Below are 27,911 nucleotides of genomic sequence, written 5' to 3'. Positions count from 1 at the left end.
ATGTGGAAAATATATTTTAGCATAATCTTGACTAAAACAACCAGATTTCATGCAAGTAGACATGGCAAGTTGCACATAGCACACATCCTACTGCAGGGGTACTGAGGCCACGCCCCCTACATGCACTGTGCATTCCTCCATCACATGGGGGGGCAATTTACTTAATTTATTGAATGGGTGGGGTCAGACAGAGAAGTAATATTTTACTCAACATTCATCTTTTTGTTGTTCAGTGAAATTATTGATTGTTCATAAAATAATCAAAACTTGATAAAGTTCTACTTACAAATAAATCTGTTCAAATGTAATGTGTTTTAAGTGTATTAGTTTGCATGGATGTCTGCCTGTGACAAAACATAGTGTTTACATGTTTGGATACGAAACAGATCCAAACAGAAACCATTTAGTTCATTCCTATAATTCCCAATTTTGAATATTCCAAAAATTCCCGAGCGAAAGTTCCCGCGGAAAGTTTCCGAAAAGTTTCATCTTTCCAGCCACAAAATTAAAAAACAACCAAACGGCAGAAAAGTCATGAAATAGCTGGTTAACATTTGCTTATTCAGATTCAAATACAGCTCTGGAAAAAAATTAAGAGACCAGTCTGGATTTTTCTTAAATCTTCATCTCTACATTACTTAATAGAAATGCTCTTAATGAAAAAAAATGTATTGGAATTTGATAGAAATGTTGTTAGTAGTTTCTATTTTAAAACCAAAATGTTCATTCTACTCAATCATATGCCTATAAATAGTATAACGAGAGACACTGAACATTTGCAGTGGTCTCTTCATTTTTTAAGAGAGTATGTCCCTGAGGAGACAGTGGAAAACCAAAACAGAACCCAACGAAGAGGGAATATTAGAGTAACATTTGTCACGTTGCTAGGAAAAAGGAATTAAAAATAAATGCCAATGTTGCTTGTATCTGCTGGATGTGCAAATATGCCATGGTTTGCTAACACATTAGCCATATTGAGGTCATGCCATCAAAATGTGTAGCGTATGTGATGTGCAGCTCTTTGTGGAGCTCTGAAACAAGTAGTCGACCAAACTGAGGACTTCTGCTTCAAGTTAACGGTCATAACTGGAGTGTTACAATGGGAATGGTCACCCAGATGTCTTTACCAGAAAAATGAATAACAAAACATCTTTGTCAAAACACTTGAACTAAGTGATTACGACTTACAGATCGTCAGTTCTGATATATGCAAGACAGACATCAGAATCAAAATGGCGTTTATCTCTGACCCACAGTGCAGTTGGAACGATAAAATAAAATATAGAGTTAAATAAGATAAACATAAACAATATTCACATAAGATTCATTCTAAATACTAAGTCGTGCAAGGGAATTTTCTGTACAATATAAAACAGTATATATAAAATAGAATAGAAAGTAAAAAATAGATAAGTTCAAATGAAATGTGCAATGTGGTGAAAAATATTCACAATGTGCAATATGCAGTATCAGTATGAGTATATACATTCAAGACATAACCAGAGCAGATCTCAAAGTCAAGTCCCCCACACACAGCAGCCGCATTGTGCCTGTCTGGTATGAGCAGCTGCTAACTTCTTCCCAAAGTGACCTCTCTCCTGGCTGGTTGTGTGTCCATATACTATCTATGGTGTCCAGGTGGGGAATCCTAATCCCTAGATTATCAGTGATTGATGCTATCTGGAGGACAGTGGAGATTATTCCTCTCTCCAGATTTATGGTGTCTTGAGACAGAGCGCTATATTTACTAACTTGGTGATTATGTCTGGAAGGCACAGCAGGTTGTTCACTGTGTGTGTGTGTGTGTGTGTGTGTGTGTGTGTATGTGTGTGTGTGTGTGTGTATGTGTGTGTGTGAGCCATGTGTGCATATATTTCTCAGGATACAGTAGCCAGAGACTGATGTGCCGTGTGTGTAATAAAGAAGCAAGTATAATGAGAAGCTTAACTTTACCCCTTTGAATGATATTTTACATTAAAAATTTAAATTAAAAAGTTTCCCCCCCTCCCCTCCCCACCTCACCACACCCCTTCTCCTCATCACCATGTCCAAAACAATTTTCTGCATGGCTCCCTTGCGGTAGTGGAATAGAGAGTATGTTTGTACGTGTGTGTGAGAGTGTGTGTGTGCTTGTGTATGTGTGTGTGTGTGTGTGTGTGTGTGTGTGTGTGTGTGTGTGTGTGTGTGTGTGAGTGTCTCTGTGTGCACGTGTGTGTGTGTTTTCTTGTGTGTGTGTGGGTGCACACGTTTGTGTGTGTGTGGGTGGGTGTGGGTGCACTCGCGTGTGTGTGTGGGGGGGTGTGTGGGTGCATGTGTGTGTGGAGGGGTGTGTGTGTGTGTGTGTGTGTGTGTGTGTGTCCATCCTCGTCCGGACCCTAACTGATTGTGATTACATTTCCATCGGATTTTCTCCCAGCGGCAGCGAGGAGAGAAAGGCCCAGACTGAGAAATGGGATCACAGGGGGAAACTCATCTCCCCTTCCTAGACGCATTCCCTTACACACTCACTCACACACACACACACACACACACACACACACACACACACACACACACACACACACACACACACACACACACACACACACACACACACACACACACACACACACACACACACACACACACACACTCACACTCACACTGTGTATGGTGTCCTCTATTACTTGGGGTATTAGCATCACTAATGAGGTGTGAGAGAGGGACATAGGAAAAGGAGTGAAAGGAGTGATGCAAGGGAATGGTGCAGAGAGAATTGGCATTTTCCTGCCTGTAAGCAGGTGTGGAGTATGTGACTCGAGTGTGTGTGTGTGTGTGTGTGTGTGTGTATGACCTCCATGTGTTTTATCACACACATACTGTATGTAAGGCACTTCTTATCAAGCCTGGTAATCCTGGATGATTTCAAGAGTCATTGAGAGGGATGAGAGACTAACGATGACTTTAAGTGACGCTTTCTCCCTTCCTACTCATATGTATTTGTGTGTGTGTGTGTGTGTGTGTGTGTGCGCGCGTGCGTGCGTGTGTGTGTGTGTGTGTGTGTGTGTGCGTGTGCGCGTGTGTGTGCGCGTGCGTGTGTGTTTGTGTGACATGTACGTGTCTGTGTTTTACCCCAGATACCATCTATGCTCTAGATAAAGCTATTGTTCCTGCCTCTAACCACCATTATCCCTTTGTAGGGGAAAACAGTGTTTCTCAGCTTCGGTACAAAACCCTGAGCATGGCTCCCTATCCATCTCCTGTCTCCTCTTCTCCTCCATCCATCCTCACGCTCATTTCATCCCTTTATCCTTTTTCCCCCTCTCAATCTGTCGCTCCTCTAAAGTTTTTTTTCGGTTCATTCTTCACCTCATCTCTGCAATCACTCTTCTCTTTTTCTGTGTATTCTTCCTCCTCTTCCTGCTCCCTCTCTCTTTGTGTGTCATAGCTGAACATAGCGCAGTCATTTGCTGCTCTAGTCTATAGCTAGAAGCCCCTCTCACTGAGATAGATGCCTGCCTATGAAAGACATTTGTTTCCTTTACTGTCACTGTGCAATAATCAGCCTCTCTAACGCAATCAACATATTGCCCTGGCGGTAAATACAGCTGAGCAAGTAGGGCCTGCGTGCTTTTTTTTGCGTGGGCATGTGAGCTTGTTTCTGTGTGTGTGTGTGTGTGTGTGTGTGTGTGTGTGTGTGTGTGTGTGTGTGTGTGTGTGTGTGTGTGTATATGTGTGTGTGCGTACGTGTGTGCGTGTGTATGTGTGTGTTGTATACGCACTTCTTTCTTTGTGGTGGCACTGCATGCTAATGGAAGTTTCTCATGCATGTGTGTGCCATGTGACAGAGAGAGATGGTTCTTGGTGCAAAAGCAGTTTGTTAGCGCATTAGAGCTAATTAGCCAACTTTTGGTTCCCCCCTGCTGTAATTGGGCCCATTTCTCTCTTGTTTCCTCCAGCTGGCATCTCTCATCCCACTGCGCAGAAAGGCAGGGAGAGAGAGAGAGGAGGGTTGGGGTGGGGGGGTCTGTGGAGTGCTAGTATGAAGCTATACCTCCTCCTGGGGGGGGGGGGGAAGAGATCCACTAGCACTATAGGAATGATCGAGACAGTGAGACGTATTAACAGAGAGATAATGAGCAAAGGAAAAAAGGCTGATGAGAATGAAAGTGAAAAAAGAGCGAGAGAGGAAGTGTACGGGGGAGGGAGGGGGTAAAGTGACAGATATGTTGAAGGATGAGAGGGCAGGGGCAGAAATCATAAGCCAGAACAAATGGAGGGAGCAGGGATACACTGTGGAGCAGCATAGGGGCCCAAGTACACACACACAGTCTTTAAGTCCAGCTATATAGTCCACCAACTTTCTGCATACATTTCTACAGCTCTTTCTAATCCGTTTGGCCATGAAATAAAGACTTACCCTGCGTACCAAATCACATACTCTTTTTACTACACTGCATACTAAAGTACAGAAGAGTTTAAGGGGCCACAGGAGAGAAACAAAATCAGATAAGGAAGATTTATTTTCATTATGTCGAGAAATGTCAGGAATAAAGACGAATACTCCAAAATGTTATTGGAGTTAGTGGGGCAATTGTGTATTTTCAGCATACTACAATTGACGTGCATGTATTGGGACATCCTAAATCTTTTTCTGGCATACTAAATAGTATGTAGTATGGGGATTGGAACAAAGGGCTAGTTGAACAAAGTTTACTGCGGGGTCGGGTTGAGAAATATTGCAAAAGTAGAAGAAAAAAATAGAAGTGAAACAGAATGTGCGAGAAGCGAGGGAGCAGGGGAAGGGAAGAAGAGGAAGAAGAAGTGATGAAAGAGGAGGGGAGCAGAGCAGCCTGTGTTGGTGCTGCAGCCTGATGATCAGTACAGTCTAATGAAGGTGCACATCATGTCCCATAGGAGGCCTGCACTGGCTCTGACCACCAGTGGGAATGGCAATTAATGCACCATGTACTGAGGCTAGATGCATACTGGCTGGCACACACACACACACACACACACACACACACACACACACACACACACACACACACACACACACACACACACACACACACACACACACACACACACACTCTTTACATAAAAATGTACCACAGCCCCCACTTACCATTGACTCAATTCTAACCCATTGTGTGTGAACAGTATATATGGTGCACCCAGCCATACTATAACCATCAGATAATGTTAAAGGTTACCAGAGAGCCATATTATGCCCCATTATTCCATTTTAGCACCAGCCAGAATAGCATATACTGCTCAAGTGATTGCCTCCATTGTGCATGTAACCACCCCGAACTCTCAACAACTGCACAGCCCTTCTTCTTTCTATGGATTCCCTGCAAAAAATGAGGCGCTTTCCCTCTGCCCTATATTTCAATATAGAATCCCCTATGTGTGTGTATCAGTGCAGCTGAATCCCCTCCACACTGGCCCTGTGCTTATCATCTTGTTGGTATTTTTATATGGACCCGAGTAGAGAGATGGGAGATATATTTGCAGTACAGATTCAAGGCTCGGGCTGGATGGGCTCCCTGCACTGCGGATTAGCTGCTGCGTTGCGTGTGTACACTGTGAACAACTGGTTTGAGATCAGGTCACTAAGGGACCACGCGGTTATGTAAAGATGAAAGGATAAACTGCTGAGACAGGAGAGAGAGAGAGAAAGAGAGAGAGAGAGTGGAGAGAGAGAGAGAGTAGAGAGAAATGGACAGTGTATAAGAGATAAGGGAGAGTATGTGTGCCTAAGTGTATCTTTGCACAGGCATCTGAGTGTGCGCAAAGGAGTTTCAGATTGTGTGTGTGTGTGTGTGCGTGTGTGTGTGTGTGCGTGTGTGTGCGTGTGTGTGTGTGTGCGTGCGCGCGTGTTTGTGCTTTAGCAAATGTTACAAGCCAAATACAGCCGGTCCGCCCTCTTCTGAGATAAAAGCATCTGCCTCTATACCACTGAGACTGCAGCCTAATGGCACTATACAAGACTGAAGATGACACATGGGTTTGGAGAATGGGATGCTGGAGTGTGTGTGTGTGTAGGACCATTGTTGGTGGATGACATCAGTATTGTCCCTGGCTTTTGCAGGGCAGGGGGTGGAACACGGACCCTTCTCTGTTCCACCTCAGTAGTGGTAGTGGTGGAGAGAGCTGGACAGAAGCCTTCTCCTTTCCTGTCCTGTGTGTCTTCTTATAAATCCATTGAAATGACCTTGACCTTTGTATATGTCCATTCAAATGGTTGAGTCCTTCTGCTCATCTATTATCCTGCTCTGTGCTGTAGCTAGATGCTGGCATGTCCCTGCCAGCTTTCATCTGCAACCACTGAGTACAAAACCCTTAACGTTACAAAACAAGGTTCCTGTTTTCAGCGCTGGACGTTTTTGACCCAGAGTTCAGCAGGCCTTTTAGTACTATCATTTCATAGCTGTAAAAAAGAGATTGACTCCAGGTATTTACTTTTACCAAGGACGTGCTGTTTATTACAAAGGATGGAGTAAATCTGTGAAATCTGTGAACTATTTCTTTTTTAACCCTTGGGTATCCTTAACTTTTACTACGCCTTGGTTACCTTAGAGGACAAAAACGTCCTCTCCCTATAAACTGCCATAAAAACATTATACATTAATATTTTTTTCTACTTTTTTTTTTACAAACCTTTTATCTCACTTGACCTCTTCACATACATATCAAATATTCATTCATTTGTAATTGCTTTTAACCCTTTACATGCAAGTTTATGTGATGACGTGAGCCATTTTTATTTAAAAAAAACACAATAATTGAAAAATTTCTCATATAATAGATGCAAAGTGGATTTTTTTAAGTGGGATAATTAGACTCTAGGATATGTTAATGATTTGCAATAAAACTGCTTTTGATATATGTTTAGTATTTGTGCAGTCACAGATGCAAATAAATACTCCCTCTCATGACCTTAGAGGACAAAAACGTCCTCTCCCTATAAACTACCATAAAAACATTATACATTAATATTTTTTTCTACTTTTTTTTTTTAAAACCTTTTATCCCACTTGACCTCTTCACATACATATCAAATATTCATTCATTTGTAATTGCTTTTAACCCTTTACATGCATGCTTATGTGATGACGTGAGCCATTTTTATTAAAAAAAAACACAATAATTGAAAAATTTCTCATATAATAGATGCAAAGTGGATTTTTTTGAGTGGGATAATTAGACTCTAGGATATGTTAATGATTTGCAATAAAACTGCTTTTGATATATGTTTAGTATTTGTGCAGTCACAGATGCAAATAAATACTCACACTCATCCTCTCCCTATAAACTGCCCTAAAAACATTATACAGTAATATTTTTTTCTACTTTTTTTTTTAAAACCTTTTATCCCACTTGACCTCTTTACATAAATATCAAATATTCATTCATTGTTAGTTGCTTTTGACCTTTTAATTCCAGTTTCTTTGATGATGTCAACAAAGTAACAAAGTAAACCTGCAGCCACCTGAAAACCCACAAATTGCACATTACAGCTGCACACATATGCATGCGCACAAAGACACACACACATACACACACAGTAATTTCACAACACACACACAGACACAACCCTAAGGTATCCATATGGATCCACACTTTCCATTAATTTCTCATATTTCTTATGTTTAGGCCTGCAACTCTAAAAAATTACAAAATAGTACAAAAATGGTTTTAGGGAGCATATTTGATCCTCAAAAAAAACTGGAGAAAATAAATGATCGAGCTAGATAAGGCTAAAAAAGCTATTTTGGTGTCTTAAGTGTTGGATTATTGCCTAATATCATCAAATTTACATGTGTTTGTCATCATGGCTATGGTTTGAAAAAATAAAGTTTAAATTGGGCCATTTTTTCCATACACGTTTGAGTTTGTAAAGTTTGGCTGTGTGTACACAAACACACACACTATATTTTCTCAATACACACATATGCACCTCACACTAGCATCCCTACCAACACACTCACACCATTTAGGTTGAATTTTTTTTTTCTATTGCACTGTGGGGGGCAGGACCGAAAACCTGGAAAATGCTTGTAATTCAACCCTATGCCAAATATAGGGAAATGGCTCAAAATTTTGATGGTGTTGAAAATGATCAATTTTGATGCTTTGTGTCTAGGATGAAAGCATAAAATCATTGAAAAAAATATTTTATGCTGTAATGACAGCAGGATCAAATTGGTGAAAAAAGGCCATTTTGAATGGGAGTCAATAGGGGACAAAAACGTCCTTAGGGAGCTGAGAGGAACAAAAAAGTGTACAGCCTTTATAATAGATGGTACAAAGTTGCTGAGTAGAAATAAACAAAATATTTGAAAAAAAAAAATCCCTGGCCAAAAATATTTCAGCTAACATAAGCACAGCCAAAGTTATACACAAAAAAGAGCGTAAAAAAAGTGCGAAAGGACAAAAACGTCCCCAAGAGCACCAAAACACTCCCATTTGTGCGTGCATGCACACACGCACACACACACACACACACACACACACACACACACACACACACACACACACACACACACACACACACACACACACACACTGATATCTGAGTGAGTCAGACAGCAGAGGTGCTATCAGTTGTAGTTAAGGAGGAGGGGTCTTAGTTACCTCTAGGTTAATGATCCTCATTAATATGTGCTAATATACCCCAGGTCATGCAGTAATTAAAAATCTCATTCGGCGCTCTCAGCTTAAAACTGAGTGCCTTAGCTTCGTCCTACAAAGATTAGCATTTCTTATTTGTCTCCCAGGTCTGTACTTGATAGCGAGGAGGGGGGGACTAATAGCCTAATGTTGAACATTTTGACTGCTCTGTCTGTTTTTCCTCTTGTGCCTAGTAAACTATTTTGCCTGTGCTTGGCTCGGCACAACTGTTTATGAGCTAAATGGGTTTGCAGGTTGCGCCTTGGAGAGTTGCATCACGTTTGCAAGGAGAGTGTGTGGGAAACGGTGCACAACAAACAAGCGCTGTGCTAATACACACACCCAGGCAAACACTTAGACGCACCACTGCCTGTTAAGTCCATCAGCACAGGGACTTCCATATTCCTCCGAGTCAGCTGATGTCATCTGATGCAAGCTGTGCTTATTGTGAGGCCGTGTGACCATTGTGAATTCTCGCTGTGAAAATAAACAGATGAAATGGATGGATGTTATAGGTAAATAGGGTTCTAAGGGCCTAGGCATGCGTTGGTAATCCCAAAATTGCTCTTACCTTCCAGACTCACGCACCCAAACACACGTTGAAGGGGAGGGAGGCTGTGAGATCGCAGGGCCACGGTCATGTTGTACATCCATGAAAGTGTGGCGTAAGCTTTTATATGCGTCGTTCATTCTGTCTGAGCTTCCAATCTGCAAGTAATTAACATGTGATGTACTAAGGCAGCAGTTAATAACGCAAGCAGTGATTAGAACCGCCTCCTAAGCACACTCACAGTGATGAAGGCCCTCAAAGGTTCAGCAGCCAGCTTCACAAAATCATTTTTTTTTGTTTTATCCAAAATGTGAATTCCAATAACGTCAAGCCCTCAATTAAACCCTTACTGGTCGAAAATAAATTGGCCGTCTACTCTGATAGAATTGTTATTTACCTATTTACAGAAAGCTTTGTAAAGTCAGGGACTTTGAAGTACTTAAACCAGCTCTGGGGGAAATGACAGAGTATTAAAAGTTACACAAAGGAAAAGTTCTCTATAAAATACAAAGCACTGTGATGTGTATAGCCACACAAAAAGCGGGCAAACAGCAACATTCTTGATCTATCCTTAAGGGTGAAGTAAGCGATATATATTTATGTTAATATAAGTGTTAATCGCTCTTTATTCATACAGTGATCACTTATATAGTGTGCGCGTTTCATAAAACCGATCTATCACCCTGCGTTCCAATACCCGTTCAACATGCCCTCGTTCACTTGCCCTCGGGGGAATCCCCGCCACCATCTTAAGTGTCGTTCCAATTGTCTGGAAACTGAAGTGAACTTCGTGATATAGACCCTCGGAGGGCTGAGTGATCGAGTGAACATCCATGGTCACTCCGAGGTGGATATCACCCACAGTGCATTGCAGTTCGTCTTATTCTTCTTCTTTTATTTTCCGGTAGACTGTATGCTTTTAGGGACATCGTGGCCACCCGCAGGACAAATATATATAAATATATATTCCAAAACGCCTCAATTAGCCTATCCTATTTCCATAGAAACAATCCAGTGAATGTATTGCAGTTTACACATTGCTGCTATAACACCGATGGCTGCCAATTAGAGGACTATTTAAAACAAATGTTTTTGGTTGAAAATAACATAAATAAGAAAATATGTCGGAGCAAACTATTTACATGTGTAAGTAACAATATCTTGATAATCTGAGTTACCGTGTCGAAATTCAATGTTTGTTATGCTATGGAAATGGCTTTCTGCAATATAGGCTACCTGAGCAGAATGTTATAATTCTGTATTATTTGCATTCTGAACTACCTACTGACGGTCCATTGCGAGTACAAGGGCAAGTGGGTTCCATTTAAATCCCCCGCTCCTCCCCCGCCCAGTCTCCCTCCGCTCTCCAAGTTCCCTCCGTGCAACGTATGCTGTCACGTCATACCAAGGGCTGAGGGTAAATGAACAAGGGGAAGTGCAACTACTAATGGAATGCAGCTTCAGTCACCCGCTCAGCATGTAATCTGCAAATACATTTTTCGGGGATCCCACTACTGATAACCAATCAGAAGAGAGAACGCTACAAACCAGCACCCGTCTCACCATTCCACTTACTGAACCTTTAATGATGCACTCTGCCCCAGAGTTTGTTTTATAAAAGAGAACCCCTCTGTAACATTGGACTTAAATAGTAGGAAATAACCTTTGTAAAATCCTGCAGAGTTAGCCAGACCAGTTGTTTTAGCCTCATGTTATTTGTTCTCCTTCAAATGCATGTGCATATAAGCACGCCTCCTTTTTCATCTCTGTCTCTCCAAACTATCGATAGAGCTTGAAAGCTGCCCAAAGATTAGCTTTATCTGTTTAAAGGAAGGTGTACCCTGGACCACACCGTTTGGCTTTTTTATGAATAACACATACACACACATCTTTCAAAAAAAATCTAACAAATTATTTCCAAATGTGTTATTCAAATGAGAAAATACAGTGACAGCAACTGTACAATAATGCAGAACAATCTTTTAATACATTGGGGGGAAAACATTTTTTAACATTATTGTAAGTTCAAGTGTTGGTGGAAGCAGATTGTATGACACCAGCGAGGCTGCTTCCAGAGTCCAAGTACAGAGAGAAATACAATCAGATAAGGAAGATTTATTATGTCGAGAAATGTCAAGAATAAAGATGAATACTCCATGTATTGGGACATCCTAAATCTTTTTCTGGCATACTAAATAGTATGGAAGTATGAGTATTGGAATGCAGGGAGAGTGTGTCTGAACCAAGGCCCAAAAGATTCAGTAAATTTGGCCCAGAGTGTATAAAATGCAGCCTGTTCACCTTAGAGAGAGAGAGAGAGAGAGAGAGAGAGAGAGAGACAGAGAGAGAGAGAGAGAGAGAGAGATACGTTTACAATAAGCCAGTTAGAGGGAATATAATGTGGCTTATTGTCTTCTTCATATCTCCATGCTTTGTTCTGCTCCTACTATAAATAGAAGCTGCAGAACATCAAAGACTGAGAGACAAGGTTTTTTCTCAGCAACAGGCCACAGTATATACTGTATAGTCATTATGCACACGCTCTAAATACATCACCCCTATTTGGGCTGATCCCACATCTATGGGGCTCTATGTGTGTGTGTGTGTGTGTGTGTGTGTGCCCGTGTGTGTGTGCGCGTGCGTGTGTGTGTGTGTGTGTGTGTGTGTGTGTGTGCGCATGCATTTGTGTGTGTGTGTGTGTTTTTTCTAATCGTCAAAGGAGACCACTGACTCAGCCCTTCAAGCACACCGTCTCACAATCACACACACCCACACACACACACACACACACACAGACATCCTTCACGTGATTTAACATCGCACAAAAAAAAGGCTTCATTGAAATTGAGTTTATTCATGAGATTACGGTACAACACGCTATCTCTATCAGCACAAGGTCGCACGCTGCTAGATCCATGCACAGAAACAAATCGGGCTCACTTACTGTCTCCTCTCTCTCTCTCTCTCTCTCTCTCTCTCCTAGCTGTCACTTCAGTCCTCCCTTTCAAATCTTCTTTCCTTTTCTTTTAATTGCGTCTCTTTGATTTTCAGCTGTTCTGGTATTTTTTCTTTTAGTTTTTTTTACGGAACTGTATTGTCATAGTAACCACAGCAATTGCTGTTTTTTTGTTCAATTAAACCCCGCTATATAGAAGAGGTATTTGTCTTGGCAGCTGTGTGTGCAGTTGAAAGTGTGTGTGTGTGTGTGTGTGAGTGTGTTGTCAAGTGTGTGTTTCTGCTTTCTGTGGGTGATGTCGTTTTTTTTTGTCCACCTCACCAATATGGAAAGAGCCCCATTTAAAAAATTCAAATACGGTGTGTGTTCTTTGCAAGTCTGTAACCAGGCAGAAGGTGGACCTATCAGAGCGTAAGTGTATGCTGCTGTGAATAGGTGTAAACCTCACATTAAAGCTTCAGTGAATCATATTTTGGTCAAATCATTACTTCTATCTTCAACATTAATTACAAATTGAATCAAAGTTTCTCTTTAACTTGAATCTAACTGTAACTAAGCTTTTATTGCATGACAAGATGGTGACCATGTAGAAAGAAATGTGTGCTGATTCTGGAGGACCTAATCCTTTCCTGGTAATCTCCTCATAATTCATGTCCACACCATGTTATCTCTGCTTCACAATTTTGCGAAACATGTCACAAGACGTTCTGCATTTTGCTTTAGCAGCGAAGCAGATTGGAGGAAAAGCAACATCTGAAAGCTTCCTCCATTCTAGATAACAAGCACACAGATATTACTCTTCCAGATATAATATCAATCTAAGAAGATTTTCTCAAAGTGTCTTTACCAAGTGCTGTCTCCACACGCAAACAGCATGTCCTTACTTCACTTTGAACCCAGAGCAAAACATGGAAGCAGCGTAGCTGGTATCATACAATCTGCTTCCACCTATATAGAACACTTGAACTTACAATCATGTTAAAAAATGCTTTTTGGGGCGCCCTTAGCTCAGTTGGTAGGGCGTCCCCCCCATGGGCCTCGGCCAGCAGCGGACCCGGGTTCGATTCCAGCCCGCGGTCGTACTCTGCATGTCACTCCCCTCTCTGTCCCATTTCAACTCTGTCTCTACACTATCAATAAAGCATGAAAAAAATGCCAAAAAAAATGCTTTTGACCAATGTATTAGAAGATTGTTCAGCATTCTTGTAGCTTTCACTGTAATTTATCATTTGATTAACACGATTGGAAATAATTGGTTAGAATTTTTTTTAAAAGCTCCAGCAGATCTGATTTTGAGGGCCTTGTGAGTCCATTAATACATTTCATATCACTTCTATGTTATTGTTTTGCTGCTGATTTATCATTTATTGTGTTTCTGCCCAGAAGCTTTTTTATTTATGTGTTTGCTCCTGCTGTCAAATTGATTCACAAATAGACGGCAAGCATTTTATTGAACAAAGCAAAAGCAAATAGTATAGTTATAGTGTGTGTGTGTGTGTGTGTGTGTGTGTGTGTGTGCGTGTGTGTGTGCGTGCGTGCGTGCGCGCGTGCGTGCATGCATGAACTGGGTTGTATGAACAGATAATACCCTCTTTGCAGATCTACAGAAGACATGTTCAGGGCTAATGCAGGGCTGAGAGGATGGGGGTCTATCTCTCTACACCTGAGGTCGAGGGGCTGTGTGTGATTGTATGTGTTTTCATGAGCACATGCTTGTGTGTATGTGTGTGCGTTCACTTATGAGGGAGTGTGTGTGTACATGTGGATGTGTGCGGGTGTGTCTGCGTGTGTGTGGAGAAGGGGGCTATTTATTTTGATTGTTTTCGATGAGGGCTCCAATGTAGAATCCATAACAATACCATCAATCCACCGCAGCAGCAGAAACATGGATGTAATTTATATGGTAATGCGAGGCTCACGGTTGCCCCAAGTTACACAGTGGACATCTCCAACAATGGACAGTTTGTGTGTGTGCTGCCGCATTCTAATGCTATGTATAGGCACACACACACACACACACACACACACACACACACACACACACACACACACACACACACACACACACACACACACACACACACACACACATGTTTGTATAAGTATACTTGTGAGGACATTCATTTAATTAATGCATTCCCTGGCCCTTTAACCTAACCCTAACATAAAACTATTCATACCTGAACCTTACAACCTATTCTTAACCCTCAAACAGCCCTTTAACTGTCCCAAAATGAGAACTTGCCAAAATGACCTCACTTTCCATAATGTCCTCAAAAATAGTTGTAAAACTTAAAATCTTAAATATAAAAAACTTAAATTGAGTAAACCAGTATCACCTTTTCCGAGTTAGAAAATATCACCCAGCATCAGAGGCAGGCTGTGTGTGTGTGTGTGTGTGTGTGTGTGTGTGTGTGTGTGTGTGTGTGTGTGTGTGTGTGTGTGTGTGTGTGTGTGTGTGTGTGTGTGTGTCACGCATCATGAAAGGAGAGGAAAGGGAGGTGGTGGGAGAAAACATTCAAAGAATCATCAACTCAGAGCATTCCTTTAGTTAGCACGCGACATCCATGTGTTGCTCATTCATACAAACAACAACAGGTGTGCATCTTGCCACAGTCAAGCTTAGTGTGGGAATATTACAAAAAGACTTGATAACAGGAAACAGGAGGCAATGATTGGGAAGAAAAGAGGTGAAGTGTGTGTGTGTGGGGGGGGGGGGGTCAGGAAGAGAGATAAGATGGAAGAGACAGACTGCACTGTATAGATAAATACAGAAATGGGGCCCATTGTGTCAGCAGCTGTCATCGCTAAATAGCCCTCAGATCACTGTCAGACACTATCACACACACACGCACACACACACACACACACACACACACACACACACACACACACACACACACACACACACACACACACACACGGCCTGATTGACAGCTCCCCCTCAGTCAAACATCTGTGCTGACAGCAGCCATGGTAATGAGTCTGTGCGTGTGCCAGCATGTGGGTGTGTCGTTCCGTCTTCCTCCCTCTTCCAGCGCTCACTCCATCATTTCACATCTCCCTTATCTGGTTGTTTCTCCCATGTCATCCCTCCATTCTCCCCCTGTCATCTCCATAGAAGGGCATGCTGCTGGCTGACTGACTCAAGCAAAAAGCAACAGGAGAGAGAAGCGGCGTTTTTTTGGGCAAAGTCTTTGAGTTGTTGTGAGTGGCCGTCCAGGTGTGCTGCTGCGTTTGACGTGGAGGAGTGGAGGAGGAAGAGAGGGATGAGAGGGAAGGTAGAGATGAAGACATGATGAATGGCTCTCGTTAGAGGGGTAATTTGTCTCTCCTTGTCTGAGTGGGCTCCAGCTGTCGCTCCACTCTGCCGGGGCCGACCGATACTCACCTCACACAGATGGACGGACAGAGGGACGGGGTGTGTGTGTGTGTGTGTGTGGGACTGAGAGAGACGGGGTGTGTGTGTGTGTGTGTGTGTGTGTGTGTGTGTGTGCGTGTGCGTGTGTGTGGGACTGAGAGGGACAGGGTGTGTGTGTGGGGGGGAGGGGGGACAGAGAGAGACAGGGTGTGTGTGGGGGGACAGAGAGATACAGTGTGTGTGTGTATGTGTGTGTGGGGGGGGGGGGCAGAGGGAGACAGGGTGTGTGTGTGTGGGGGGGGGCAGAGGGAGACAGGGTGTGTGTGTGTGGGGGGGGCAGAGAGATACAGTGTGTGTGTGTATGTGTGTGTGGGGGGGGGGGGCAGAGGGAGACAGGGTGTGTGTGTGTGGGGGGGGGCAGAGAGAGACAGGGTGTGTGTGTGTGGGGGGGGGCAGAGGGAGACAGGGTGTGTGTGTGTGGGGGGGGGCAGAGAGAGACAGGGTGTGTGTGGGGGGGGACAGAGAGAGACAGGGTGTGTGTGTGGGGGGGGGGCAGAGGGAGACAGGGTGTGTGTGTGTGGGGGGGGGCAGAGAGAGACAGGGTGTGTGTGTGTGGGGGGGGCAGAGGGAGACAGGGTGTGTGTGTGTGGGGGGGGGCAGAGGGAGACAGGGTGTGTGTGTGTGGGGGGGGCAGAGGGAGACAGGGTGTGTGTGTGTGGGGGGGGGGGCAGAGAGAGACAGGGTGTGTGTGTGGGGGGGGGGGCAGAGAGAGACAGGGTGTGTGTGTGTGGGGGACAGAGACAGAGTGTCTGTGGGGTTAGGGTTAGGGGGGGACACAGAGAAAACAATAAAGCTAGGTTTTAACAACCTCTTGTAAACTCCTGTGTATTACAACCAAACTGATTATGGTGCATTCACTGTGGTAAATATCACAATTCTCTCTGAATAGTTCTACTTGATGGAGAAACAATGGATTGCAGCAGACTCATATTGAGATGATTCAATAGAGACACACAGTAGCAGAGCAACAGGCCAAGCTCCTTCAGTATGACTGATGAAGGCAGCAGCTCATAGAGCACATGGGATGGGTCATCACCTTGCGTGTTGGCTTGTCTTAAGCAGCCTGTTCATACATAGTGTGTAAAGGTTGGAGCTGACTTACCCATACAATCCCCCATGCAGTCTCAAATCAGTCGGAGCAGTTTGGGCTCATTTTGCACAGACAGGTTCCTAAAGCAAGCTGTGAAGGCGTATCTGATGAGATAATGAAATCATCCAGGGACTTTCCTCTTGATGCCTTTAATACACGGCCACAGTTTAAGGACGCCTAGTTTTTCTCCCATGATACACTTCTTTTCACACTAATCAACACTCACCCTGCGTTCCAATTCACATACTCTTTCTTTTTACTACACTACATACTAAAGTACAGAAGAGTTTTAGGGCCACAGGAGAGAAAAAAATCAGATAAGGAAGATATTTCTTTCAATATATCGAGAAATGTCAAGAATAAAGGCGAATACTCCAAAATGCTATTGGAGTTAGTGGGGCATTTCTGTAATTTCAGCATACTGCAATTGACGTGCAGGTATTGGGACATCCTAAATCTTTTTCTGGCATACTAAATAGTAGGGAAGTATGGGGATTGGAACGCAGGGTAAGTGAGCGAGCGGTAGAGTGACAGAGTGAGAGAGGGGACCAAAGAGAAGGATTCAGTCATGTACAGTGGAGGAAATAAGTATTTGATCCCTCACCGATTTTGTAAGTTTGCCCACATACAATTAAATGAACGGTCTACAATTTTAAAGCTAGGTTTATTTTAACAGTGATAGACAGAATATCAAAAAGAAAATCCAGAAAATCACATAAAAAAAAAGATAAAAATTATTTTGTATTTCATTGAGTGAAATAAGTATTTGATCCCCTATCAACCATAAAGAATTCTGGCTCCCACAGATTAGTCCTCGTGCTTTAAAAAAACATTCCTAATCTCAACTAGTTTCCTGTATAAAAACACACCTGTCTCGTCTTGTTACCTGTATAAAAGACACCTGTCCACAGAGTCAATAAATCAAACTCCAACATCTCCATCATGGGCAAGACCAAAGAGCTGTCTAAGGACATCAGGGACAAGATTGTAGATCTGCACAAGGCCAGAATAGACTACAAGACCATTGGCGAGAAGCTGGGTGAGAAGGAGACAACTGTTGGTGCGATTATTCGAAAATGAAAGAAACACAAAATGACCATCAATCTCCCTTGGTCTGGGGCTCCATGCAAGATCTCACCTTGTGGGGTATCAATGCTCATGAGAAAGTTGAGGGATCAGCCCAGTTCTACACGGGAGGAGCTTGTTTATGATCCCAAGGCAGCTGGGACCACAGTCACCAAGAAAACCATTGGTAACACACTATGCCGCAATGGATGAAATCATGTAGTGCCCATATGGTCCCCCTGCTCAAGAAGGGACATTATAGAACCGTCTGAAGTTTGCCAATGAACACCTGAACGACTCAGAGAATGCTTGGGAGAAGGTGATGTGGTCAGATTAGAACAAAATCAAGTTCTTTGGTATCATAGTGCCTCGCCATGCTTGGAGGAAGAGGAATTCTGACTGTGACCCCAAGAACACCATCCCCACAGTCAAGCAGGGAGGTTGAAGCATTATGCTTTGGGGGTGTTTCTCTTCTAAGGGGACAGGTGGACTTCACTGCATCGAGGGAACTATGGATGGGGCCATGTACCATGAAATACTGGGTGACAACCTCTTTCTCTCAGCCAGGTCCGTAAACATGGGTCGGATGGGTCTTCCAGCACGTCAATGACCCTTAAAATACAGCAAAGGCAACAAAGGAGTGGCTCAAGAAGAAGCACATTAAGGTCATGGAGTGGCCTAGCCAGTCTCCGGACCTTAATCTAATAGATCTGTGGAGGGAACTGAAGCTCAAGCAACAGCCTCGAAACCTTAAAGATTAGGAGAGAATCTGCAAAGAGGAGTGGTCCAAATATCCTCCTGAGATGTGTGCAAACCAGGGGCCGTATTCACAAAACATTTTATCTTAGCACTAAGAGTACTCCTAAGGAGCACTAAAAGTTCTTAGTAAGGAGTTATTTCTTAAAACCTATTCACAAAGCTGCTAAGACCAACTTTTACTAAGGAATGGGAGGGACTCCTAAGCTAAGTCTAGAGGGCGGTGTTGACCCTGTTGCTATGGATGATGTCATGTTCATACCTTCTATGCCCACAGTGATTGGCTGAGAGGGAATGAGAGCTAAGAGTGAATTTATAATAGAAACACTGTGGGAGATATCCATATTGTGTCGCTGTATTAAAGTAAAGAGTTTTTATATATAATTAATGACAAGTGACACTGATTTAACATGAAACCAAGATACTGCAGGGTTTCCCACACATTATTTCACAATTAGCCGACAATAGCGCCACAAAGGTCTATTCATTTTAAATTTTACAATTATTTGAATCGGAAAAAATATCCTCATTGAAGAGCTGCACGCCATGCACTCTCACTGTATTTCTCTCAATGGTGGACTATGCAGCAATAGTCAGACAACGACAAACCGGGAAATTCACCATTTAGAAACAACAGCCGGCGAAATCGTAAAGTGCATGCGGAAGGAAAAAGGCGAGACGCGCAACTATACAGTAGCGGTCCTGTGGAACGGAGGAGATGCTGCGAAGCATAGACATAATGCTGTGAAACGCCATATAGGCCTCTAGTAGGAAATTAAACCCAAACGTGACACCAACAGTAACTTTCAGTGCATCGTAAACCCAAAGCAACTGCAGGAAAAGGAACTTAATAAATATTTTATTATATACATTTAATAAATATAAATGTGTCTATACTTTCTAAATATAGCTTTACTAAGATCATTAACCCCTTACAGCTATCCAAAACACCATCAAATGGTTGTCTGTGATTTACTCTTAGTGACTTAGGAGTCCTCTCGAGGACTCCTAGCTTTTCATAGATTTAGGAGCTAGTTTTAGCGCTAAAATGCTTTGTGAATTACACTTATTTAAAAAAGTTAGGAGTCCTAAAATTAGGAGTGAAACGCCCCTTATTTTTGAGAGTTACTCCTAAATCAGCACGTTAGGACCTACTCTTAGCCTTAAAATGTTTTGTGAATACGGCCCCTGGTCATCAACTACAAGACACGTCTGACCTCTGTACTTGCCAACAAGGGTTTCTCCACCAAGTACTAAGCAATGTTTTGATAGGGGATCAAATACTTATTTCACTCAATGAAATGCAAAATAATTTATATCTTTTTTTTATGTGATTTTCTGGATTTTCTTTTTGATATTCTGTCTATCACTGTTAAAATAAACCTATTATTACAATTATAGACCGTTCATTTCATTGTTAGTGGACAAACTTACAAAATCAGTGAGGGATCAAATACTTATTTCCTCCACTGTATGTAGGGCCCTATGTATGCAGATAGTTTGGAAGAGGAGAGGAGAGCACGTGAGCTCATTGTTCACAGCTTTGTTCTAATAACACAAAGTCATTTCCACTGACCTTTCCACAAATGTAGCGGGCAGAAATGACTTGAGTTAAGGATGCCCCACAGCACAATTGCTAAGGAGATTAAAGTTTCCTTAATTGCTTTTGGCCAACTGGTGCAATTCATCCTTTTTCTTTTTTTTTGTAATTAAAGTGATTTAAAATATTAATAACCGCTCTGCCGTATACACACAGCCGTATGCGCAGAGGCTCACACACACACATGCAAAATTGTGCAATAAAAAACATGCCGCGCGGCGATAAAACAATCTTAAAAGGTGTCCAGCTATGCCGGGGCACACACACACACACGCACGCACGCACACACACACACACACACACACACATTTCTCATTGCCTGTTGTCACCACTAGCCTCATTAAAGGTCCTTGTGAAGTATGCAAATAGCCAGATCCCTCCTGCCATCATTTGAGGTGAGCGATAGATACATTTAGATCAATAGCCTTTTTTCCTCTTTATTTTCTTGTGTCCACCATGGCTTTCTCTCTTATTGCCTCATCCCTTCCTCATCCCCTCCTCTATTGCTTTCCCCCTTCTATGTGTTCTATTATAGTGATGTATTTATTATTAGATTGTCATTTATTTATTAATAGAACCTGGATTTATTTATTAATAGAACCTGGATCCCTGTAAAGTTGAACAGTTTAATACGTTGCTGTAGACTCACTTTTGTTGCATTGGCCTTTAACACAAGTTGAGACTTTGGCACTCCTAACTTTTTTTTTCATGTATCTTATATGTTATTTTGTATTGTATCTTGTACAGCACCTTGGTCAACTGATGTTGTGTTTAAATGTGCTATAGAAATAATTTTGACTTTGACTTTTGACTTTATTATTATTTTATATGAGCGATAACTCCACAGCTCTTGAACTGTCCTGTCCAGTCATTCATGTCTCTCCGTTCCCCTGGTTACACCCCCATGACCTCCATCCGTCTCTCTCCCTGTCTCCTCTGCCCTCCTCTCTGCCACACTCTTTGCTTTGCCATTGTTTATCCATTTTTCTCTGTTTGCGCTGATGAGATTGACCGGACATAAGCACACACACACACACACACACACACACACACACACACACACACACACACACACACACACACACACACACACACACATACCTAAACAGAAGACAAGGCTGCTATCTCTCTGGGGTGTAGTTACTGTGGGGCTGTGGATCGATCCTAGCTCTGGTTTCCATGACGCAAAGCCCTGAGCGGGATGCGTTTGGACGGCAGGACAGAGGCATCACTCTGCCTCTCCGTTTCTATCAAATATATCTCTATAAAGCCACAGTGGCACTTAGGCTCAAATGTGTTTTTGGACATGATTAATGTGCTGCATTCTCAGGCAGCATACATGGGCCAAGTTAGGCCACACAGCCTTTTCCAACCACTTTGCTACTTAAAGGATGTCTGCATTTACTCCCCATCCCCTCCCTCACCCAGGTACTGTTGCCCTGATGTAAGCAATATGGTCCCACCGTCTAAAGCCCTCGTTTCCACCAAGCGCAGTGGCTCGGTTCGGTGCGGCTCAGCTCCGGTTTTATTCCCATTTCAATGCCAAAACTATAGGGTCCCAAAATAAGCAAGCTGTTCCTATTTTCGGGACTCCTCCGTTGGGGTACCAAGCCCCTATAAAAAGGCATGGCTTTTACACAGTTTGATTTCTATCAATACTCTGTGATGGGATGGGGTTTGAATGTCACATAACAGTCGCTACACATCTGTATTGTGAGGAACTGTCAGTGAGAAAAGAAAGGAATAATATGATGATGAATGTTAAGCTTCTCTTTAAGGCAGGGGTGTCCAAACTTTTTTCACTGAGGGCCACATACAGAAAAATCTACGAAGGGCCGGGCCACTTTGCAAAAATAACACATTTATCAGGACATGTAGCTGCTCTGATGTTTAGTTTCATAGTGTCTTCGTAAATTGTAATCCTTCTTCACGGCAACACTTTCCTTGCACATTAAACAGACACATTTCCCCTCTTGTTTATATGCCAATGATACACCCAGTGTTTTCTGCCTTTGCGTCCACTGTCCAACAGGGTGAAAATAGTATCCAGCTGAGGTCCCGACCCTCCTAGGGGGGTCCGGGGGTATGCCCCTCCGGGAGTGAAATGCATGAATCTGGTGCACTTTGAGAGGGAAATTAAGAGGCTAAATCTGAAGAATTTTGTATGAAAAAAAAAATGGAGACACTGTGTCAGATGAATTAGAAGCTATTGGAGAAGGACACATAGATTTTCCATAATAATATTAATTTAAAATAAAATATTATGCAGGGTCCTCTGGGATGGGCTTGTTGCTCTTTTTCTTTTATGGGACATATTTCTCTGTAATATAATGAGTGCATTTAAATTGTTTAAAAATTAAAAGCGCCATATTACATTATATTTTTAAAATGTGCCACGGGCCAATCAATCAGTGTTTGACACCCCTGCACTAGTGGGTTAACTAAGAAATGCAAAAAAAAAACAACATTTATTTATTTATTTTTTTTCAAAGGGCCATATTACATTATATTTTTAAAATCGGCCGCGGGCCAATAAAAAGCGGGCGGCCCGTGGGCCGTAGTTTGGACACCCCTGCTTTAAGGTCTCGTCATGTTCTCTTCCTTTGTTCTGCCCCTCTTTGTTCTTTATTAGGGAGGTGTGATGAAAGCACATGGGGCTCACTGAATGGGGCTGAATTCTAACTGCTTTATGTTTTCACTGGCAAAAGAAAGAATAATGAAGTAGGTAAAATAAGAAGGAGGGAGCTTGCCTATTTTATTTTCTACCCCCTTATTGAACTGTGGAAGGTGAAGAACAGGCATCGCTATAGGACCAAAACCTTTTATTTTGTTAAGCGGTTTGAAAAGTAAGAAATAGCTGGCGCCCAGGGCTATCATTACATATTTGGAATTATGAGAAAAATAAGTGATTATCAGTGTGTCAAAGAGTCTTTTTGGTGGACTATCTAATTAGTCATTGTAATAACCTTCGCTGGATTGGCTGGACTCGGTGGCCTCATTCCTACCGTGTTGTTGATTGATTGAGCTGCAAATATGGCAGACATAATTATTCTATATTTTGAGCCGTCTCTAAATAGAATTTATTAGATTTGTCTTCGTCCTTGATTCCCAAGCCTTTGGAGAGTAGAGTGAATTGTCTTTGTCCCTCTGTGCTGGCTCTCTGGTGTATGGGACAGCCTGATTGTGTCCACGTGTCCCAGGGCTCACACTATTTAAAGACTTAGGCTGTTAACTTTCTTTTGTCTTACCCATGTAAAGGACAATCGTACAATGAACGTGGTTCCTTGACGTCGTATGCTACCGTTTCATTTTAGCGCAGGGCAATGTCAAATTCAAAGCAGGAAATAGAACATTCTTCCTCTTTGAGCCAAACGTTTAATTTTTTGAACAATTAAACACACTCAGGAGTTTGATTTGTGTTGGACATTAGCTTATGGTGGCTAATGCTGACAAACTAGAAGGATTTGATGTTAAACTGGCATTAATTGGTCAGTTCACTGATTTCATCATTCGTGTGTGCGTTTGCTGATGTTACTAAATATTTTGGATGAATATTCTATTAATTATCACCTGTGGTGACGATGACTGTTGAGCAGAAGTTACACAGGCACTCTTTAATAGTTGTGTTTCCAGAGGTAAGATATATTTTGGATAATTTATTTTTTATTTTTATTTTTTTAACCTTTATTTAGGTTAATCCCATCGAGTCCAAATACTCTTTTGCAAGGGAGACCTGTTCCCATTTACACGTTACCATTCACACACACATTCACCGATAGCATGCTAACTATCGACATTCACACGAGGCAAGGTGGGTGAAGTGTCTTGCCCAAGGACACAACAACTATGACACAGCTGGCAGGGCGGGGATCGAACCTCCAACCCTTTGATCATCGGCCGACCCGCTCTACCACCTGAGCCACAGTCGCCCAAATATAATAATATCTCAGTATACACATTATTTGTAAATAATTGATTTATAATAAATATATTCTGTTAAAAATGAATAAAAACAGTAATTTCATGTAAATTCATAATGTTTAAAACGATTAAACATGCATAATTTAGTCATGTATAATGATAAATAGGTAATTTTTTCTGTTTTCTTGATTTATGATTTGTATGTTATGACATCACTGTAGGTGTAACGGTAAGAGATGTAACCTTATCAGTTTGGAGTCTGCTGTTGATGGGAGCTACACAGTTTGCTCACCGTGCGTAAGACGGTTTAGTTTAGAGCTTTTTGAAGTCAACATTTTAAAAGGAAAGAACATTGTCTCATCTTTTCGATCGCGTTGCAAATACTGAGTTGACTCCAACAAGTGGTACGGAGGATGAAGCATGAGACAGAGTGCCTGTACCGTTTGTTCATGGTGGTTGTATGGATGGAATAAAAATGTCCCTAAATCAATAAGATGAAACTGAGATTTAATAAGCATAGCTTCTTTGATTATTTAAACCCTCTTTGTCACTTCATAATGTATCTAGGTGACCAGTCTGTGTGATGATTCTATCCAGATTCCCTCAAGCTGTTTGTGTTTGTATCTCAATGCTTTCCATGTCACCAGGAGCATGCTCCCAGACAATAGTTTATTTAAGGGTGAAGACAACTCAATTAAAACAAATAGCTTTGTCCTGCAGATAGGTGTGGTAGATTTCTGCACATCCTAATGTCTAATGTGTAATGTATTTTAGACAAAATAAATATTATTTCAAAAACCTTAAGTGTTTTAGTTGCTCTACTCCACAGAGCCGCTGTATATTTGACGGAGAAATAGTTCCAATGATAATTTAATTTTTTAATTTTTTTAATATATTTTTTGGGCATTTTTATGCTTTATTAGTAGTGCTTTATTACCATAGTGTAGAGACAGAGTTGAAATGGGGCAGAGAGGGGAGTGACATGCAGAGGACGACCGCGGGCTGGAATCAAACCCGGGTCCGCTGCTGGCCGAGGCCCATGGGGGGGACGCCCTACCAACTGAGCTAAGGGCGCCCCTTGTTCCAATGATAAGTTGACCTTGAAGTGCCATTCATTTTGATTCATCTCAATTGGATTGGGACAGAGGCAGACATTTCAGTTATGACAGTTATGTTAAATGATGGACCAATAAAAAAGCAACACTATCTGCATGGCTAAATAAACCAGTCAGGATTAGGAATGAGGTGAAATGTATTTATTGTATCATTCTTATGTGAAGCAAAACTTTTTATGGAATTTTGCTGAGCCAAATTCCAGATCTGTCAGTAGATCTGTCTGTGTGTGTGTGTGTGTGTGTGTGTGTGTGTGTGTGTGTGTGTGTGTGTGTGTGTGTGTGTGTGTGTGTGTGTGTGTGTGTGTGTGTGTGTGTGTCAGGGCCGTGTGTTAACAAGGACTTCACCACCTGTTCAAAACCTGAATTTCTTTTCTCTAAAATATCGATACTGGAGCTGGCAATACGATACAGATCTCACGGAATTAAAATATCAGGATATATTGCCATAGCGATATGTGAGCACAGCCCTACTGTGTGTTAGGGGTGCAACGGACCACAAAACTCACGGTTCGGATCGTGTCACGGTGTTTGAGTCACGGATCGGATCAATTTGGATCAACAACAATACAAAAGGCAAAGATAACAAGACAAATATGACTTTGCTTTCAATTACCTTTGTCGTTTATTTTTCAAAAATACACAGTGAATTATAAAATAGCCTGTGTCCACAAAGGCTATTTGAAATAGAATCTTGAAATATTACATTCAAAAACAAATTAAAGGGCTAAATGAGGTTATAATCCTGCTTCCTTTCACCATGGATAGTAGTGACTGAGTGTGCAGTGGAGAGAGAAAGATATACAGACAGATAGAGGGAGGAAGAGATAGCTTTATTTTATCATTTTATTTTGAGTGATCATCACTGGCTCCTGCTGTCACTAGCCTATCAGATGATGCACACAGCTGTTTGAAACTGAGATGAAAACAAAACTGAAACTAAACTATCTTGACCTGGCTGGGCTGCCTTAAGGTGGAGCAGCCAAATATAGCCTAAATGAATAACATTTGTTACTACTACACAATTTGTTGTGTGATTTTCGTCAGTAGCCTACAGTAGTTCTAGATTCTGCGCTACGATCGCCACTAACTACAACACAATCGCCCATCACGTGAACAACAAAGCCGGCTTTTTATTTTATTTATTTATTTATTTTCGCATACTCACCCAACCCGCGGATTACGTGTGCCCCGAACCATGAGGGTTGATCCGTTGCACCACTTCTGTGTATCACTTGTCAGTCATATCCATCTGTTTTGTCCTCCCTCCCTCCCTCCCTCCCTCCAGGTCGCCCTCTCCCTCCGTCCGTCCCGTCCTCCGCCCCTCACCACCCCTCCCCCGGCCCGGCCCCGCCCATCAGGGAGTGCCAGGTTCCCCTGCTGGACAAAAACTCTCACAGCCACTCTCACCTGGAGCAACACCTGGATGACTCATACATGCTCCGCGCCCATCAGCCCTCCTCCACCGGTAAGCCAGCTCTCCATCCACCCATCCATCCATTTGAATCCATCCCCTTTGCCATTCACTTGATTTATACGTCCATATGTCATCCGTCACCCCATTACCTCATCGCGTGTCTACTTCCTGATCAGATTTAGTAGTTGAATTGGTAAAAAGCTCCAGCCATCCTTTGCTTCAATTTAATGTCACATCTTGTTTTCTGCCTTTTTTCTTCCTTTCTTGCATTCCTCTGTAGTCAGCTTTTTATTTAGTTTTGCCAGGCTTGGGATCAAAGCCCAGGGACATAATAGTAACATGTTGAGAGATGGTAGAAGACATGTTGGAGATTTATGGGGGATGGTGATTGTTTAACAGCAAGTTGTGGATATTATGATTTTGGTAGAGGGGGATATCATTTTTTTTTTTTTTTTAATCTTGTCTCATTGTGCTGACAATACAAGTATATCAGTAGTCTCATAATTGTCACTTATGACAGCAAAAGCTGTTCAACAAAAGTTACACAGGCTCTCTTTAACTGATGTGTTTCTAGAGGTATAGGATATACTGTAGTTTGGATAGTATGGCAGTACTGCACATCATTTGTTCTTGGTGCTTGTATGAATTAAAATTTAAATGTAATGTCCCTGGAACAATTAGATGATTTGTTACTACTTCTTTTGTGGCTCACTCAACAGAAAGTACATTTTTAAACGTCCTTTTGTGTTGGTTGCATCAAGGCATTTTGACTTCCTAAGGAAACGCTATTTCAACAAAATTAAAAATTAAAAAAATGTTTCACTAAAATATAAAATGCTCTGGTGGAAATGATGACCTTTGTTGTTATAAAATAAGATTTTGTAAAACAATAATTAGAGCCAAAACTGAAATCACAAGTGCACTGTCAGCCAACACAGACAGCCAGCTCCTCTCCCAATCATGTGAGCTTCAGGGAATTCTATTGCTGTAATAAAAGGCTTGTTGCTCGAAATTGACCCGTAACACCATAGATATTACTATAGTTAATAATATTAATATGAAAAAAAAGCTAATTTAGTTAAGATATGTGTTCAAATACCTCTCAGTAATAGTCATGTAACACACCAACCAAATATGTATTTATATAATTCTCTTGAGGTACATTTGCTCCAAACTGCTCCAGGGGCGCTGTACTGCGGCTGACCCTGCGCTCTGACCCCCTCCGAAGTGTGGTAACTTGAGAGGGGATATGCGAAAAGACGAATTTCAATGTGCCTCGTGTACAACTGACAAATAAAGATAACTTAACTTAACTTAACTTTAACCATAGTTTTATTGAAATTGAACGGGCATACTGACAACAAA

The 27,911-nt window shown here is 42.0% G+C and overlaps 1 protein-coding gene across 1 annotated transcript in view; it reads left to right on the top strand.

Moving 5' to 3' along the window:
• The window catches only part of tenm2a (teneurin transmembrane protein 2a), a gene marked incomplete at both ends in the record, with an annotated part of 191,758 nt that overhangs the window by 82,722 nt on the left and 81,125 nt on the right, over window positions 1-27,911 (top strand). Inside the window, one exon of the mRNA XM_080035807.1 lies at window positions 26,418-26,597. Within this exon, the coding sequence (XP_079891933.1) occupies window positions 26,418-26,597 (180 nt within the window). The remainder of the gene's footprint in view (window positions 1-26,417; window positions 26,598-27,911) is intronic.

The sequence above is a fragment of the Ammodytes marinus genome (assembly GCF_949987685.1).
Source record: "Ammodytes marinus genome assembly, chromosome: 10".
Taxonomy (NCBI): Eukaryota; Metazoa; Chordata; class Actinopteri; order Uranoscopiformes; family Ammodytidae; genus Ammodytes; species Ammodytes marinus.
Note: the sequence above shows the minus strand (reverse complement) of the source record. Positions and strands in the feature narration are given on the sequence as shown.